Source organism: Castor canadensis, chromosome 6, assembly GCF_047511655.1.
Source record: "Castor canadensis chromosome 6, mCasCan1.hap1v2, whole genome shotgun sequence".
Classification (NCBI taxonomy): domain Eukaryota; kingdom Metazoa; phylum Chordata; class Mammalia; order Rodentia; family Castoridae; genus Castor; species Castor canadensis.
This window is the reverse complement of record NC_133391.1, coordinates 60,887,866-60,904,120: the sequence shown is the minus strand read 5'-3', so window position 1 is coordinate 60,904,120 and position 16,255 is coordinate 60,887,866. Positions and strand designations below refer to the sequence as shown.

The 16,255-nt window shown below is 47.0% G+C and overlaps 1 protein-coding gene across 4 annotated transcripts in view; it reads right to left on the bottom strand.

Annotated features, from left to right (window-relative positions):
* The window catches only part of Snx24 (sorting nexin 24), a 145,586-nt gene extending 129,941 nt beyond the window's left edge, over positions 1-15,645 (bottom strand). The window contains exon 1 of one of the 4 annotated variants that reach the window (XM_020176310.2): positions 15,520-15,645. In XM_020176310.2, coding sequence (XP_020031899.1) covers positions 15,520-15,579 — 60 coding nt within the window. In that variant the 5' untranslated portion in view covers positions 15,580-15,645. Of the gene's footprint in view, positions 1-10,083; positions 14,814-14,861; positions 15,092-15,519 lie in introns of those variants that run through there. The other 3 variants (XM_020176312.2, XM_074076566.1, XM_074076565.1) reach the window with 3 other exon arrangements.
* Between the last annotated feature and the right edge of the window lie 610 nt (positions 15,646-16,255).

The window sequence follows — 16,255 nt, the reverse complement described above, 5'->3', positions numbered from 1 at the left end:
TACAACGAAACGCACTTAAAACTGTTGAACAGAGTGGGAGGAAAGGGTAAAAAAGAGTAACAGGGGGACAGACTGATAAAGCACAATTTATTTACAGGTAAAATACCAAGGCAAAACCCCAGTGAACAATGAACAGACGCAAACAATGGAGGACAGGAATGTAACACAGGTCACACTAAGGGAGGGCACTAGCAGAGGGGGAGGTAAGTGAAGAGGGTAAAGGCAGGTGAATATGGCTGATGTTGTTTCTACACATGTGTACACCTGGAGCACTGAAACCTGTCAAAGTCATCTGAAGAAGCAGGAGGGGAAAAGGGAGAAAAACAGATGTGCAAACCAGGGTGCAATGTATGTACATAAAGAAATGTCACAAGGAACCCCAATGTACAACTAATTGTTTAAAAGAATAAAAAAGCTGTGCTAGGAAATGGTGACTCGTGACTCTAATCTTAGTTGTGAGAATCAACTAAAGTCAGTCTTTTCTGTCAGAGTTAATGTATAACTATCACTGTGTAGACGCCAGCTAACCTCCCCAAATTGCTGCCTACGTGCTTTTGTAAACTGTTGCTTGACCTTGTAAGGTTCTTGCGGTCAAATAAAGAGCTGTTTATCGCCAGATGTCCTAATCTCAAACTGCTCACTTAAAGATGAATATTGCCCAAAAGAGTTTTCTTGTTCTCCCTGCTTCGAGGTCCCCCTTATCCCACATGCCCCCTTTTCTAAGTAGCCAATCACGAAGAATGTGATCCCAAACCAGTCCATCAGGGCGAGGGGCAAACAGGCAAAAACTGAGCTGACTCCCCATTCAGTGTGTTCTGCCTATCAGACTATAGTCTGTGGCTGCACCCTTCTGCAGAAGTAAAACTTTTTCTTTTTGCCATGCTGAGCAACAACTAAGTGTTTCTTTGTTCACTGTTTGAGAACAGTATTTCTAACAAAGCTACCTGGGAGACTGAGATTGGGAGGATCAAAGTTTGAGGCCAACCTAGGCAATAGTTCATGAGACCACCATCTCCAAAATAACCAGAGAAAAAATGGACTGAAGGTGCGGCTCAAGGGGTATGTGTAAGCCCTGTAAGCTCCAAGCCCTGAATTCGAACCCCAGTACTGCCAAAAAAAAAACTTATGCAAACCATGATGTCTCTCCTCTTTGTAGAGCTGACCCCTGAGGGGAGGGGAGGGGACAGGACAGGAGGGGACAAGAGGGGAGAGGAGGGGAGGGGAGGGCTGGATGGAGGGAATGGAGAAGATGAGAAGTCTGTGTCTCCATGACAATAAGATCTCCTAATCATTTATGTAAACAGATTAGCCTTAATGATCAAGTAGTAAGAATAGAGAACTGAACCTTAACAGAAAAAAACAATTTGAAAGATGTAAGAATACTAGCTGGTTATATGTAACCGCTGTTTCTGAAGTACTTCAAATTATTTGCACATTATTTTTTATAACATAAATATTTCTCTTAAAGTTTTGTTTATGTTACTAACTTACATTAGAAAGCTTTAAAAAAAAAAAAAGTAAACTTCAAGGCAGCCCCTACCTGAAATAACAGGAATAAATGGCAAAAACTCTGCAGGGATATCTCATTTACTCCTCAGCCCACTCACAAGGCAGCCATTACTACTGTAACTCTCTTGTACAGAAGAGGAAGATGTGGACACTGGACTTTAAGTATATTCCAGAGGCAAGATCTCAATGCAGATAGCAGGAGCCCACAGCTTCGCCTTTCATGCTGAACTATGCCAGAGTCCACCATCCAGGGATCCAACATTATGAATAAGCTCTTGCCAAATAGAATCTGAAATAAGTAAAACTTAATTTGATCGGTACAGGTTCATCTTTAACACTGTATCTCACTCATTTTTGAGACAGTGTGCCACAATTTGGAACACTTAGCACTGAAACAAAGCAGACTGAAGCGCATGCAATGTGGTATTCTGGACTGAATAGAACAGAACAAAGACACTCACAGAAAAGTTGGTGAAAGCAAAATGAACCAACGTCCCTTTCCTGGTCTTGACAAACACACCATGGTAATGCATGGTAACACTGCAGAAAGCTGGTGAGGGGGTTCAGTCCAACTTCTCTACATACCTAAAACTACTTCAAAGTTAAAGTTTATTTAAAAAGATAAACATAAAAGAGCTAAAAAGATTAAAATGTATTTCTAGCTCAATGAAAATTTCTAAATACCCTATTTGCAAAATTTGATCCTCTTGTACATATTCTGACTATTATTTATTTTATTCTTTTGCTGTGCTGGGGATCAAAGCCAGAGCAAGCGCTCCCCACTGAGCTGCACTGGCAGCCCACCTTGGATTTTTAGATGAATACAGTGATCATTCTAAGCTTGACAATGTTCTAGAAGAACTTTTCAGGGCCAGAATGTAGCTCAGTGATTGAGGGTTTGCCTATTATGCATGAAGACCTGGGTTTGATCCCCAGTACTGCCAAAAAGAGAAAGAAAAAAAAAAGGAATTTTCCAAACTGCATTTTTTTGTCCCCAATGATAAAGTAAGGAACGTATCTCACAATGCTTGATGTAAGCATTCAATGAATACTTAACGTGCTCCTGCTATGAGAATGAGATGTGCCAGCTCTGTCCCTATTACACTACGCCTCCTTTTCACACACACTTACAATGGATGACTGACTGAAGGACTTTGCTGTAGCCACTGTGGTCTCAGTGACATCCTGTCCTGCTCCCAATGAATGCCTGTGGGGCTGGGAGGCAGGAATGGGCTGACCCCGTTCACACTCAGAGAGGCCCCCTGTTCTAGTTCCATCTGGCTAACCTGTCACTCCCTGCCCTGGTGATTACATCAGGTAACTCTGGCCTCAGCCAATCAGCACACAGAATTCCTCTGACAACAGGATTGACTGAGAAAGGACTAATACTGAAATAGAAAGGGAGATTTAGCTGTGTGGGGCTTCTGGGGGAAAAAAAGACCCCTTACTCATAGTAAATATCCTCTCTTCCAAAACACAAAGTCTGAAGCTGTAGCAGGGAAGAGGACTGGAAGAGAAACAGACAGGCCTGTGTTCTTATAAAGTAGCAAGGGGGAAGGGATGGCACAGCAGAAAGATAAAAACCTAAAGAATCCAAACGTGAAGAAGGTCACGTAGCACTAGGGTGAAGTAGCCTATAGGATTGCATATAACCATATATGGGTTAAAACTTTTTTTTAAATTGCCTCTGTAACCTGCTTGCAAGAGTATATAAGGTGAGAGACCCCTTTGTTCTCAGGGCTCAGCCTTTGGGTGCCAGTCTGCCGAGTCTGCACTGGCATAATAAAGCACTGCTTCCTTGCCTCAGAGTCCTGTGTGTCTGTTCAAGTTTCCCATAACATTTCTTGGAGGCTCGTCCGGTATGGGGGGTTTTTCACCTCCCTTATCACCAGGCACATCTCCCAGACTGCTGGGAGAAGTGATCCCACCAGGCATCAACAGACAGCTTGATCCAGAGGAGGGACTCATCGTCCCGGCGAGTCTGTGTGAGGCCTCTGTGTGAGGCCTCAGATGTACAACAGACGTAGGAACCAGTGAGGGAAGCACTGCCCGTGAGACTAGTAAGAACCTGGGTTTGAATTTAGGCCTGCCTCAGGAAGCAGAAGGAGAGAATGATCAACTCCCAGTCAGTGAGACACCTTAGTAACTGCCTTTTGGGATGAAACCATGCCTTTCAGGTTCAGGGAGCAGGATAGAAGTATTGTGCTCTGTGAGTGTGTGAAAGTGCGAGCGTGAAATGCAGCCCAGCTGTGAAGTGAGTGAGGAGCCCCAATCCTTGGGTCCAGTGAGCAGCCCCAATCTTTGGGTCCGTGGTGAACACTAACAGGGTCTCTGGTCCGGGGTTTATACAGCCAAGAGATGCCTAAATCCTCACTAGGGGAGCGGCCAAAGACAGACAAAGCAAGTGAGGACTCTGCTGGTGCATTTCCTGGCCAGGCAACCGTGACCAGATCACCAATAAGGGGCACAATTGTTCTCCCTTGTGAGACAGAGAAGAGGACCCCTTACCTCTCCTCCAAAACCCCTACCCCTCTGTATCTGTCTTGCCATCTGGTAATGGGAGGAGATGGATGGAAATCAGAGTAAAAACACTCCCTTGGAGAGTATGGTTAAAAACCTTAAAAAGGGATTTAATGGCGACTATGGAGTTAAGTTAACTCCTAACAAGCTTAAGGTTTTTTGTGAAGTAGACTGGCCTGCTCTTGTCATAGGGTGGCCCCCAAAAGGGTCATTACATAAAACTGTGGTTAATGAAGTTTATAGAGTAATTGCAGAAAAGCCTGGACACCCAGAACAATTTCCCTATACTGATTGCTGTCAGGATGCTGTTTTTAGCTGGCCCACATGACTAAGGCCTTACCTAGAAGAAGTCTGTAGAATTATGGTAGCTAGGGTGGCCACAGCTTCTAAGTACAGAGAAAAGGCAAAGGAGCCTAAACTGGCTGAGGAACCTGAGGAGGTACCACCACCCTATGCACCACTCTCTCCACCTCTGCCACCAGTGCCCAGTTCTGCACCCCCACCTCTGACACTGGATGGGGAAACTCAAGGGACAGCCACACCTGTAAAATCTGGTTCAGAAGCCTTGGGAGCTTTGACTCCTCTGACCTCCTTGAGTCCTATGGACTCCATACCCACTCCAAGTCCGCCAGTGCTCACTCCACATCCCCCGCTCAGTCGAGAGCATCTGACCAGTCACCATGAGGACCCCTCCTCTCCTCAGACTCCTGATGCCCTGCACATGCCACTGAGGGAAGCCCAGAGCCCCAATTATTATGACCAGGAAGGCCAAGTACAAGGAGGAGGACGGGTATTTGTCTATCAGCCCTTCACCACCACAGACCTCCTCAACTGGAACATTACACCCCCTCCTTCATGGAAAAGCCTCAGGCTCTGACTGATTTAATGCAGTCTATCATCCAGACTCACAAACCCACATGGACAGACTGTTGATAGCTTCTTCTGACTCTATCTAATACTGAAGAGCTATGCCATATAATGCTGGCAGCTCTAAAGTGGTTAGTAAATCATGCCCCTAAAGGCACCCTAAACACTCAGGCATAGTCTCAGGCCCCTTTCCCCGAGGAAGACCCCCACTGGAACCCCAATGATAGCCTAGATTATTATATATTATATATAGCAACTTGAACAGTATCAGTAGGTATTATTGGGAGGCATGAGGAAGGAGGGAAAAAGGCCATGAAAATGAGCAAAACATCAGCAGTACTCTAAGGGACAGAGGAGAGGCCCCACCAGTTCTATGACAGGACCTGAGGCAAAGACTAACCATCATGGTTGCACAAGAAGAAGAATGGCAGCTCTATTCCCCTGAAGGGAGGCCTCTTGAGATTCCTAAGCCTCCCTTCAAGATTCCAGGTGTATGGGATGAAGATAACCACCCAGGTCTGGCCCAAAATGTGCCCCCCAGCAGTGGTAGAACTAAAGCTGAGAGTCAGCCCCGTCAGCCAGAAACAGTACTTCATTCCTTGCAAGACCCAGGTCAGAATTCAAAAACACTTTGACAGACTGTTAAAATATAGGATTCTCCGACCTTGTCAGTCATCCTGGAACACCCCCTTATTACCAGTACAGAAACCGGGGACTGAGGATTTCAGGCCAGTTCAGGACCTCTGGGCAGTAAATTCAGCAACTGTCACTTTGCACCCCAAAGTCCCAAATCCATACATGATTTTAGGTCTTGTCCCAGACCAGGCAAAGTGTTTTATCTGCCTGTACCTTGAAGATACATTCTTCTTCATCTGCTTGGCCCCACAGAACCAGCCTGTTTTTGCGTTCCAATGGGAAAATCCCAACACTGGGAAAAAGGGTCAGCTAACCTGAACTTGGCTGCCACAAGTTTCAAAACTTCACCCACTATTTTCGGAACTGCCTTGGCATCTGACCTAAAAGCCTTCTCAGCCAACTAGCATGGATGCACACTCCTCCAGTATGTAGATCACCTCCTGCTGGCTGGACCAACTTGGGAGGACTGTATGGAAGGAACATGCCTTCTCTTTTCTCTTTTATGGGAAGCAGGATACAAAGTGTCTAGGAAAAAGGCCCAGGTTTGCCAAAACACTGTCAAATGCCTCAGCTTTCATCTATCCCAGGGCAATGCAGGCTCAGCCCTGAGAGGAAACAGGCTGTCTGTTCCAACTAGCCCCTAAGACCCACCAGCAAAGTAGAGAGCTTTTGGGAGCTGCAGTTTCTGTCGAATATGGATCCCTAACTACTCACTCTTGTCCAAACCCCTCTATGAAGCCACAAAGGGGGAAGAACGGGAGCTTCCCGTTGGTATGGGGGAGGGAGCACAAGAAAGCCTTTAAAGAAATCAAGAAGGCACTCACAAATGCCCTTGCTCTGGGCCTGCCAGATGTGATGAAGCCCTTTTTCCTATATGTCCATGAGTGAAAGAGAACAGCTATTGGGGTCCTGACTCAGTTACTGCACTCCTGGCACCTTCGGGTGGCTTACTGTCAAAACAACTTGATGCTGTTTCCCAAGGCTGGCCACCTTGCCTGCATGTCCTAGCAGCCACTGCTGCTCTAGGAACAGAAGCAGACAAGCTCACCCTAGGGCAAGAACTCACTGTCTGGGTTCCCCACTCTGTCCTGACACTCATGGAGCATAAGGGAAATTACTGGCTAACTCTCAGATGGTCAAATACCAGAGTATGCTATGTGAAAACCCACACATCCAGCTGGAGGTTGTTAAGACTCTAAACCCAGCTACTCGACTGCCAACTGACGTGGGCCACCAGAAGCCCTCAGGTTGACTCTCTCAAAGACCAATGACTGGGTCCAGGAGAGACTTCCTGTCAGCCTGACAACTCCCACACACCCTTACCGGCCATAGGATGCCGTCTGAGTAAAGGAATGGAATATCCAACCTTTAGAGGCTTTTTGTTATTTTGCCTACCCCTACCACTGTTAAAGTAGCAGAGACAGCTCCTTGGATCAAGCCAGCTTCTCCTGAATGCAAGAACATCCCAGGTCCAGTTTCACTGTGTAGGATCACCCTCTGAATTGTCAGTGCCCTCCCTCGGCAGGACTCTGCTTCCCAGGAAACAACAGGGGACCCCGAACAATGAGACAACAGCCCTGCTCTAGTCACTCTGAAAGCTGACTAGTCTACGCATCTGTGCATAGCAGAAGCTCAAACACTGCAAAATAAAATAAGAGATGAATTAGGCAAAGGACTGGACCTCCCAACAATAGGAAAAAATCTTTTTTATAGACCTGGCAGAAAGGATTGCTAAAGAACTAAATATCTCAAGCTGCTGGGTGTATGGAGGCACCCTCATGAGTGAGGAATGGCCTTGGAAAGAGACCAGTTTAAATGTGTACCAACTTTTATTGTGGAATCAATCTGTAAGTAGACAAGAAAGTAACTGACCTCACACCTGGATTCTTACCTCAGAGGTAACTAGGGAAGAATCTATCAAAAGAACCAGGTCAGAGTATGAAAAGTGGGTGGGGGAAACCCCTTGTATCAAGGACCCTCTTGGAATGGGACTTTATCTAACCTAGTCACCCAATGAGCCTAAATGGTATTAGATATTGCCCCCATCGGAAAACAGTCCCCAATGTCATGATTGTCCAACCAATGACAGCCTCTTAAATTGTTCTACTGGCAAGGCAAACCCACTCCAAGGCATCCCAGAAATTGGCAAATATTGGAATAACCTCACCAATACTGACCCGGAGTGGTGTAGGGCATCGGATGGGTTATTTTGTGTATGTGGGAAGCTAGTTCATACCAAACCCCCTAGGACTTGGAAGGGAAGCTGTACTACAGGAGTTATCCAGCCTGGGTTCTTCCTCTTGCCCAACCTCCAAGGGGAACAGCAGGAGGCTCCCCTTTATGAAACTCTGGGGCCTAGAATAAAAAGGGACCTCGAGGTGGGGGGCCAACAGAGATGGGGAGCAGACAAATGGCCTCCCCAGAGGAGGCAACCTGGGCCAGCCACCTGGGCACAGGATGGGAGCTGGGGTTACCCGACTCCTATCTATATGTTCAACAGAATTATTAGGTTATAGGCAGTTATGGAAATTATTATCAACCAGACTGCCTGTGCCATAGAGCTACTGGCCAAGCAATGAACCCAAATGCGAGCTGCTATGTATCACAATCACCTTGGGATTATTTTTAGCTGAGGAGGGGGGAGTATGTGGCAAGTTCACTGATCATACTGCTGCCTTCACATAGATGACAACAGTCAAGCAGTAATGGAAACTGCCACTAATATTGGAAAGATGGCACATGTACCTGTACAGGTGTGAAAGGATGGGACCCAAACAGTCTGTGATTCTCTGCCTTGGGCAGATTCAAAACCCTGATAGGAGCAGTGGGTCTAATCTTGGGAGTATGTCTGATGCTACCCTGCCTGGTACCCCTGGTATTGTGGTCTATCAGCACCATTATGGAGGCCACTATAGAAAGAAAAACAGCCTCCCATGTAATGATGAAATGAAAACACAAACCCCTAGATCAAGATGATGCTCTTTGACTCTAAGTGGGTCTGAACATCAAAGTGGGGAATGATGTAGCAGGGAGGAGGATCAGAAGAGAAACAGACAGGCTGTGTTCTGATAAAGTAGCAGGGAGGAAGGGATAGCATAGCAGAGAGCTAAAACCTAAAGAACCCAAATGTGAAGAATGTCACATAGCACTAGGGGTAGAGAGCCACTTAGCACTAGGGTGAAGTTGCCTACAGGATTGCATGCAACCAGATGTGGGTTAAAACTTTTTATTTTATTTTATAATTGCCTCTGTAACCTGCTTGCAAGGATACATAAGGTAAGACCCCTTCATTCTCAGAGTTCAGCCTTTGGACATGAGTCCACTGAGTCTGTGCCAGCACAATAAAGCATTCCTTCCTTGCCTCAGAGTCCCACCTCAGTTCAAGTTTCCCATAACAAAGCTTTTGTCACTATTTTGTCACCAGGTAGAAGTTTTCGGCTAAAAGCAAATAGAGATATAATGGTCTCTCTCAAGTGCTCACACTCCCATTCAACCTCTCAGTCGCATTCTCAAAATTCCAAAATGGCTACAATAAAATACAAATCACTATTAATTCCAAGGCAATAGTTTATGTTGTAGTTTTGCTAAAAGATGAGAACTGGTTGATATTAAACTACTGATAATTTTACAGTACTATTTACATTTTGGTTGTGGTTAAAAAATTCTAACGTCCATCAGGGCTAAGCATGTAATCCTGGCACTCAGGAGGCAGAGGCAGGAGGACCACAAGTTCCAGGCCTGTCGGCCTACATACTGAGGCCCTGTCCCAAAATACAGCTGAACAAAAAATTCTCAGCTGGGCATGGTGGTGCCTGCCTATAATCCCAGCTACCCAGGAGGTCAAGGCAGGGGGGTCATGTGTCCAAGGCCAGCCTGGACAACTTAATAATACACCATTTCAAATTTAAATAAAGAGCCGGGGATGTCAGCACAGTAATACAGCCCTTGTCTGGCATCTGTGAGATCCTGGGCTCAATCCCCCCTACCATAGAAGAAAAAATTGCTTACATGTCAGATATCCATAGTGAAATGTGTACAGGTGAAACTGTGCCTTAGCTTGGTGACTAAGGATGGAAACATCTGACTGCTGAGCTATAACAGCCCCTTCCTGCCTTACGTTTTCTCAGGGATAGAAAAGTCTAAAACATTAGATTTTCACTTCTATGTAAACTAAAATCTAATACAGACAAATTTTGTATTGTGACCTAAGTAGTGATTCCAGCTTTGTTCTTAAATGGCATCCAAGACCTGCTGATTCTCAGGTCCTACCCTGACAGAAGGGTCAGCAGTGTGTGGCACGGCATGGTCCCCTTGGAAAGCACCCCCACCTCTTCTCTTTAGCCTCACAGGCCAGGGTCCTTTCCCCCTAGACCCTCGCTCTCCCCCTTCCTCACACTCATCTAATTTCCATGCTATGCTGAATGACCCTAGAGCCATATTTCCAGCCCAGACCTCTCTCTACTCTGAACTCCATCCAAAATCAAATAGTTGCAGCCATCACCCCAAACCCAGGAGTTTCAACAAGGACATATCCCTGGCTCCTGCTCTTACCTGGTTACTGCATCCATGGGAGCCACTAGAATTCTTGTCATCATCTCTTCCTCTCCACAGTGAGCGCCAAGGCCGTGGTTCAGGTGTTTGTTCTCTCCATCCTGGCTATCTACAAATGTCTCTTAACGATGAGGGCTTTGGGGCCACTACTGTGCCCTGAATGCTTGTGTCCCCCTCAGATTCGCAAATTGCAATCCTAACTCCACAGTAACGGTCCTAGGAGGTAGGTATGGGGAGGCGAATATGTCAGGAGGACAGAGTCTTCACGCATAGAATTAGTGCCCTTACCAAACAGGCTCAAAGGAGCTCTGTGCCCTTCCAGGATGAGAACACAACACGCAGGCACCTTCTATGAACCAGGATACAGCCCCCACCAGACACCGACTCTGCCAGCACCTGGATCCTGGCCTTCTGAGCTCCCGCAACAGTGAAAAATGAATTTTTGTTATCTTATAAACTACCTAGGTTATGGTATTTTTGTCACAGAAGCCCAAACTGCCTGAGATAGTCATCTTTCCAAATGCAAAGCTTACCACACTACTTCCTTCTTAAAATTCCTCAGTAGCCAACTGCTCATGCCCTGGTCTTTCCTCACCTCCTTCTGAAATAACTTTGCACCATCCCTGCTACTTCCTTGAAAGTCCAGCCTCCACCCAACCTCACCTAGCCCACTGGGCTGCCACGCCCCAAGATCCCTGCTCTACTGTCCTGGAGGATTCAGTGGCTCAGTCATGTACTGAATCCCTACCATGTGAAGGTGGCGTACAAGGACACAGCCCCAGAGACAGTGTTCCAAGCCCCTAAGAAGCTTACAGCCTCCCAAGGAAACAGAGGCCAGAGTAAACTGTGGAGGAGGCGGTAGACAGAGTAGAACCATCTCCCTGGAAAGTAACATTTGACTTTATCTGCATTTTGTTTCTTTTCAGAAAAGGAAACTGATTTAAAAGTTTCAGCCTGGTCTGGTGGTACACTCCCCTAATTCCAGCCTAAAACAGAATTGAGGCCATCCTGGCTACATAGTAAGATCCTGACTCAGAAAATAAAAAAAGAAAATGGCTTTTTCATTTACTTGGGTTTTTAGTGCGTTTCTAAAATGCCTTTTCCCTGAAATGAGATTTTTGCCCCGCATTTCCTCTTTCAAAAAGTCTCATGCTAGCAAAATGCTGATCAGATTTCAAAGTCAGCATTCCTGAGCCCTCCCCGCCCCAGCACTGCAGAGCAGAACTGAGGTCAGCCATCAAGTCCCTAATCCTTCCCTGACACACTCACTCTAACAGCCACTCTTGCAGTCTGAGAATCCCTGAGGGCAGGAATCATACCGTTCTTTTAATTCCTACCCAGCACCCAGCAGGCCCACGGTAAGGAGTGAGCTGTCCACTGAGGTCAAAGTTCACTCTTTCAAAGGTAAACTGAAAGCCAGCAGGCACCCATGGCTCACACCTATAATCCTAGCTACTAGGGAAGCTGAGATCAGGAGGATTGCAATCCCAGGCTAACCCAGAGACCCCAGTGTCCAAAATGATCTAAGCAAAATTGATGGGAGGTGTGGCTCAAGCAGAAGAGCAACTGTTTTGCAAGTGCAAAGCCCTGAGTTCAAATCCCAGTAGCACCAAAACAAAAAAAGGTAAATTGAGCATAAATTTGTATACACATTTTGAATAAGAAAAAATATGTATAAAAATTTTAAAGAACCCAAAAGTACCACTTTTGTTAATGTTTTACAGAAATTCTACTAATGGCACAAAAAAGCATATGCAAAGATTTATTTTAACATGAGATATGATCAGTTGCTAAAACTTAGCAAACAGCTGGCAGAGTGGTTCAAGTGGTAGAGCACCTGCCTAGCAAGTGTGAGGCCCTGAGTTCAAACCCTAGAGCTGCCAAAAAAATAAAACTTAGCAAGCAGTCGAGTTACTGCAGGAGACCTGCAATAGCAATCAGAGACTCACCCACCCAAGTCGGCACCGAAAGTTGCCCCTAAACTGTGGGGTGACAGATGGCATAAAATTTGGCCATTTATTTACTTTGGCAGTATTGGGGTTTGAACTCAGGGTCTTGCATTCAAGTGCTCTGCACTTAAATGGCCCCAGTGCAAGGCCATTCATTCTTAAACAAACAAAAACTTGACTTTGGTAGCATAGGGGGTAATCTCTAAGCACTGCCTCCCCAGGCTTTATCTCTGGGAACACAGGACTAGCTATGAGCAGAGAAGAATCCCCCCACCTTTTAAACTTTCTATGGGTCAATTTGTTAGAATTTGATACAATGTCTTTTAAATTTAAAACATAATCATAGCTAAAATGTATAGTTTTATCAGTTTCTTACTTAAGAAACAGATTTTATATATATGTGTATATGCTTTTTTAATGAGTTATTTGTTCTTATATCTGATTTTTTTATTTATTCATTTCTTGCATCTGATTTTTTATTTGTTCCTTTCTTGAACAAATAAATCTGATTTGTGTTTGTTTTTGGCGGAACTGAGGTTTTGAAATCAGTGCCTCAGGCTTGCTAAGCAGGTGCTCTACCACTTGAGCCACTCAAGATATGGAGCCAGCTCCATATCTGATTTTTTATTTGTTCATTTCTCTCTTGGATGACATCCTTGGTCTGAGATCCCTGCGACAGTCCTTCACCACCACACAAAGGCAGCCAAGCACTTTCAGGGGTTCTCCCCTTTTCTGCAGAGCCCTTCCCAATCCCCTAGTTTCGTCTGGTCATCAACCTTAGTGAAGGGGATCTGGTGATGAGCACAAAGGGCCTCTTAACAACGACACACACAAGCTGGGGCATGGATGGATGCAAGTTCCCAAGGATGGGCTTGACCCAGAATGAGATTATTTTTCATTGTTTTATGGCTGAAACAGTACTCACTGCTCTATTCCTAACAGAAGTGTGGTTAACAGTTACTGAATGAATACAGGCTATACAATTATAAAACCGATTCTAGGAGGGAACAAAGTATCACCAGCTGCTTCACCACCCCAGGAAGGAAAACCCAATCACTACAGGAGGCCTGGTTCCCAATCTAACTGACATAGTTTTTAAAACGTAAACTTTCTGTTTGTTTGTTTGTGGTACTGGGGTTTGAATTCAGGGCCTCACATTTGCTAGACAAGTGCTCCTACCACTTGAGTCACTCCACCAGCCCAAAAAGTAAACTTTTAAGAGCACATGAACTCTCATCATGCAAACAATCTTCAAACTACCAAGTTTACCCCCACAAGGGCTCCTTCCAAATGAGTTTCTGGCACATGCCTGGCCATATATAAAGCTATGTTTTCACAACATAGACTCTAAGAGTACCACCATCACAGCTACACACACACACACACACACATACATACACCTTTCATGAATCTCTGGCGGCATGGGACTATCAGCACGGAGGAGGAACCATCCATCCTTTCTACTTAAATTTCCTATCTCTGAATTTGTTAGAATTGGATGTAACGGTTTTTTAATTTAAAACACAAACATAAACCAGGTATGGTTGTGCATAATTGTAATCCCAGCACTCACAGGGCTGAGGCAAAAGATCCTCAGTTAGAGCTGGGCTACATAACAAGACCATGACTGAAAACAAAAAGCCCCCCATACACAAACATAATTATTAAGTAATAAAAAGATACATGAAAGCTCTGCAGGGGAAAATACAGCTCCTCTATTAGAAGAAAAACAGCAATGGGCAATGAACCTTACTTTTTTGATCTGTTTCAAAGTGCCTGTTTCTGCACATAGTTAGGGGTTGGCTTGGACTACTGAAACCACCTTCACCTTCTCTGAACACAAGGCCCCTTACAAGCAGCCTTTCTAGCTCCAAATTCTAAAATGCCCCCCAAATTGTAGGGTCCCATTGTTACTGATAATAGAACAGGTGAGATACTGAGAAAATTTTATTTAAGACAACCTGGAATTAGGTCAGGTTAGAGGGTTTTAGTTGGTGGTGTTTGTTTTGTTATTTTGTGGGATGCTGGGGATGAAACCTAGGACCTTGTGCACACTAGACAAGCGTCTACCACTGGCACACATCCCCAGTACTAAAATAAAAATGTTTTGTTTTGTTTTAAGATAGATACTGAGTATGTAACCAAATGTTAACACACAGGCAAGGATTTACATAAACAAAGGCCACTACTGAGCACAGCCCCCTCACCGCAGCCTCCTCCCCAAACACAGCACTTGAAGTGCTTGTTTCAGGATACTTAGAACAAGCAGTTTACTTCATTCTAAAATCCCACATACACTCTAGATTTTTTTTTTTTCCCAATCACTGTTTTAAATTCTAAATCTTCCTTGGCAAGGATGACTTAGTTTTCACTATGAACTCTCAATGGCTCAAATGCACTGCCACCAAAAAGTAGAAATGTGGAGGAGGGGAAAGGGGTAAAGTTGGCAAATTAATGAAACTAGTACTTATCAAGTGAGTGAACTGGCTGTGAATAAAACCACAATCCTCTCAGGCCTCTCTGCAATCTTTCCCCGACAGATCCTGAAAAGAACAGTGTAACACAGTACAGTGATTCCTACTAATTCTTAGGCTAGAAATAGCAAGATATGTGTTCAATGTGTTAAAGACCAACTAGCACAGCCCAAGCAAAAATCCTATTCAACACGGCATGGGGAGCATCCTAATAGTGCCAGAGATGTTGTCCCAGCTAGTGTGAGGCATTTTGTGGGAGGACCTGGCCAATGCAGCAGGACAAAATAAGGGGAACAGAGAGATTGGATAGAGAGAGAAGTTCATGACTAGGCGAAATGAACAAGCAGCACCGCACCTGTTCTTGAACAACCAAAAGGGAACGTCCCAAGGTCTGCCCTTGTGGGGCATTTGTCCCAGGAGCAACGCCCGTCTAGACACCACCGCAGATGCTTAAGTTCACTGGGGAATCAGCCAACAGCTCCTGCTAAACTTGATCCTGACAGGGCCCGGGGCCTGCACTCGGGGGAGTGCAGGCTCCGTTTCCAGCCTCTTGGTGACCACCATTCTCTGGAACAGGGGCTCGGTGAGTACCTGCGTGTGCCATTTCGTGCCATGCAGGACCAGAAAAAGAAGGAAAAAGGAAAACCCTTGGAAACCATCCAAATCCACCCATGTTCCCTCTGGCTCGGTGGCGATGGTTGGAAGGTTGGAAGGTTGGAAGGAACCTGGACGCGGGCAGGGAAGGCGCTGGTGGACAGGGGCGGTGGGCAGGACGCGAGCGCAGCGGGCGAGGCCTCCGCGGGGAGAAGGGCGCGGGGTGGGGCTGCGGCGGGCTGGGGGGCCGGGAGAGGGGCCGTTTCCTTGACGACCGCGCGGGCGCAGCCTGTGGGCCGGGGGAGGGGAGCGGGGAGAGGAGAGGGGGTGCCGCGCGCGGGGCGGAGGCGGCGGGGCCCGGCCCAGCGCAGAAGCCTCGGCCCGGCTCGCGGTCCCGGTTCCCGGCCCTGCCCTCCTACCGTGTATCCCCGCTCCAGGTCGCTCTCCTCGTAGCGAAAGGACGGGATGTAGACCTCCATGGCCGCGCCGGCCGGGGCGCAGAGCGCAGGGCGGGCGGGGGACGGGCGCGCCGCTGGCTCCGCCCCCGCCCCTGGCTCCGCCCCCGCCCCTTCACTGGCTCCGCCCCGTGGCCTCGCCGCGTGGCCGAACCGGGCCGAACCGGGCCGAACCGGGCCGAACCGGGCCGAACCGGGCCGAGCCGGATCGAGTGGTGCGCCGGGCGCCGCCCCGTGGAATTCCCGGCCCGAGTCTCACGCGCGCCCTCGGGCTACCCAGGGGGTCGGCTTCCGGGTCGCCCAGCGCCGCTCCTGGCACATCAAGGACTGCAGGGCATGGAAGATGCCGGCGCTTTGAAATCGTGCCTAGCTGGCCGTCTGCGCCCGTGCCCGGGGCGGCCATTCCCGCAGGGCCCCGCTTCTGCCCGCTGCGCCCCTGGGGTCCCGCATCCTGAGAACGATGGAGCGCTCTGTGTCAGCAAAGCTCGCCGCTAAGTTACTCAGGGAAACGCGGTGCAGAAACTTGGACTTGATTTGTGGGTCACCAAGTGACTTCAGCCAGCGGGGTCACAAGGCAGAAAACTATTTCCCTGTCCACCGGCCGCTTCTTGGGCTACAGGCAAACAGTTGCCCTTGGGGACTGGGGCGTTTCACCTCCGCAAACCTCGGGTTGACCATGGGCCCTGACAAGCCCTCCACC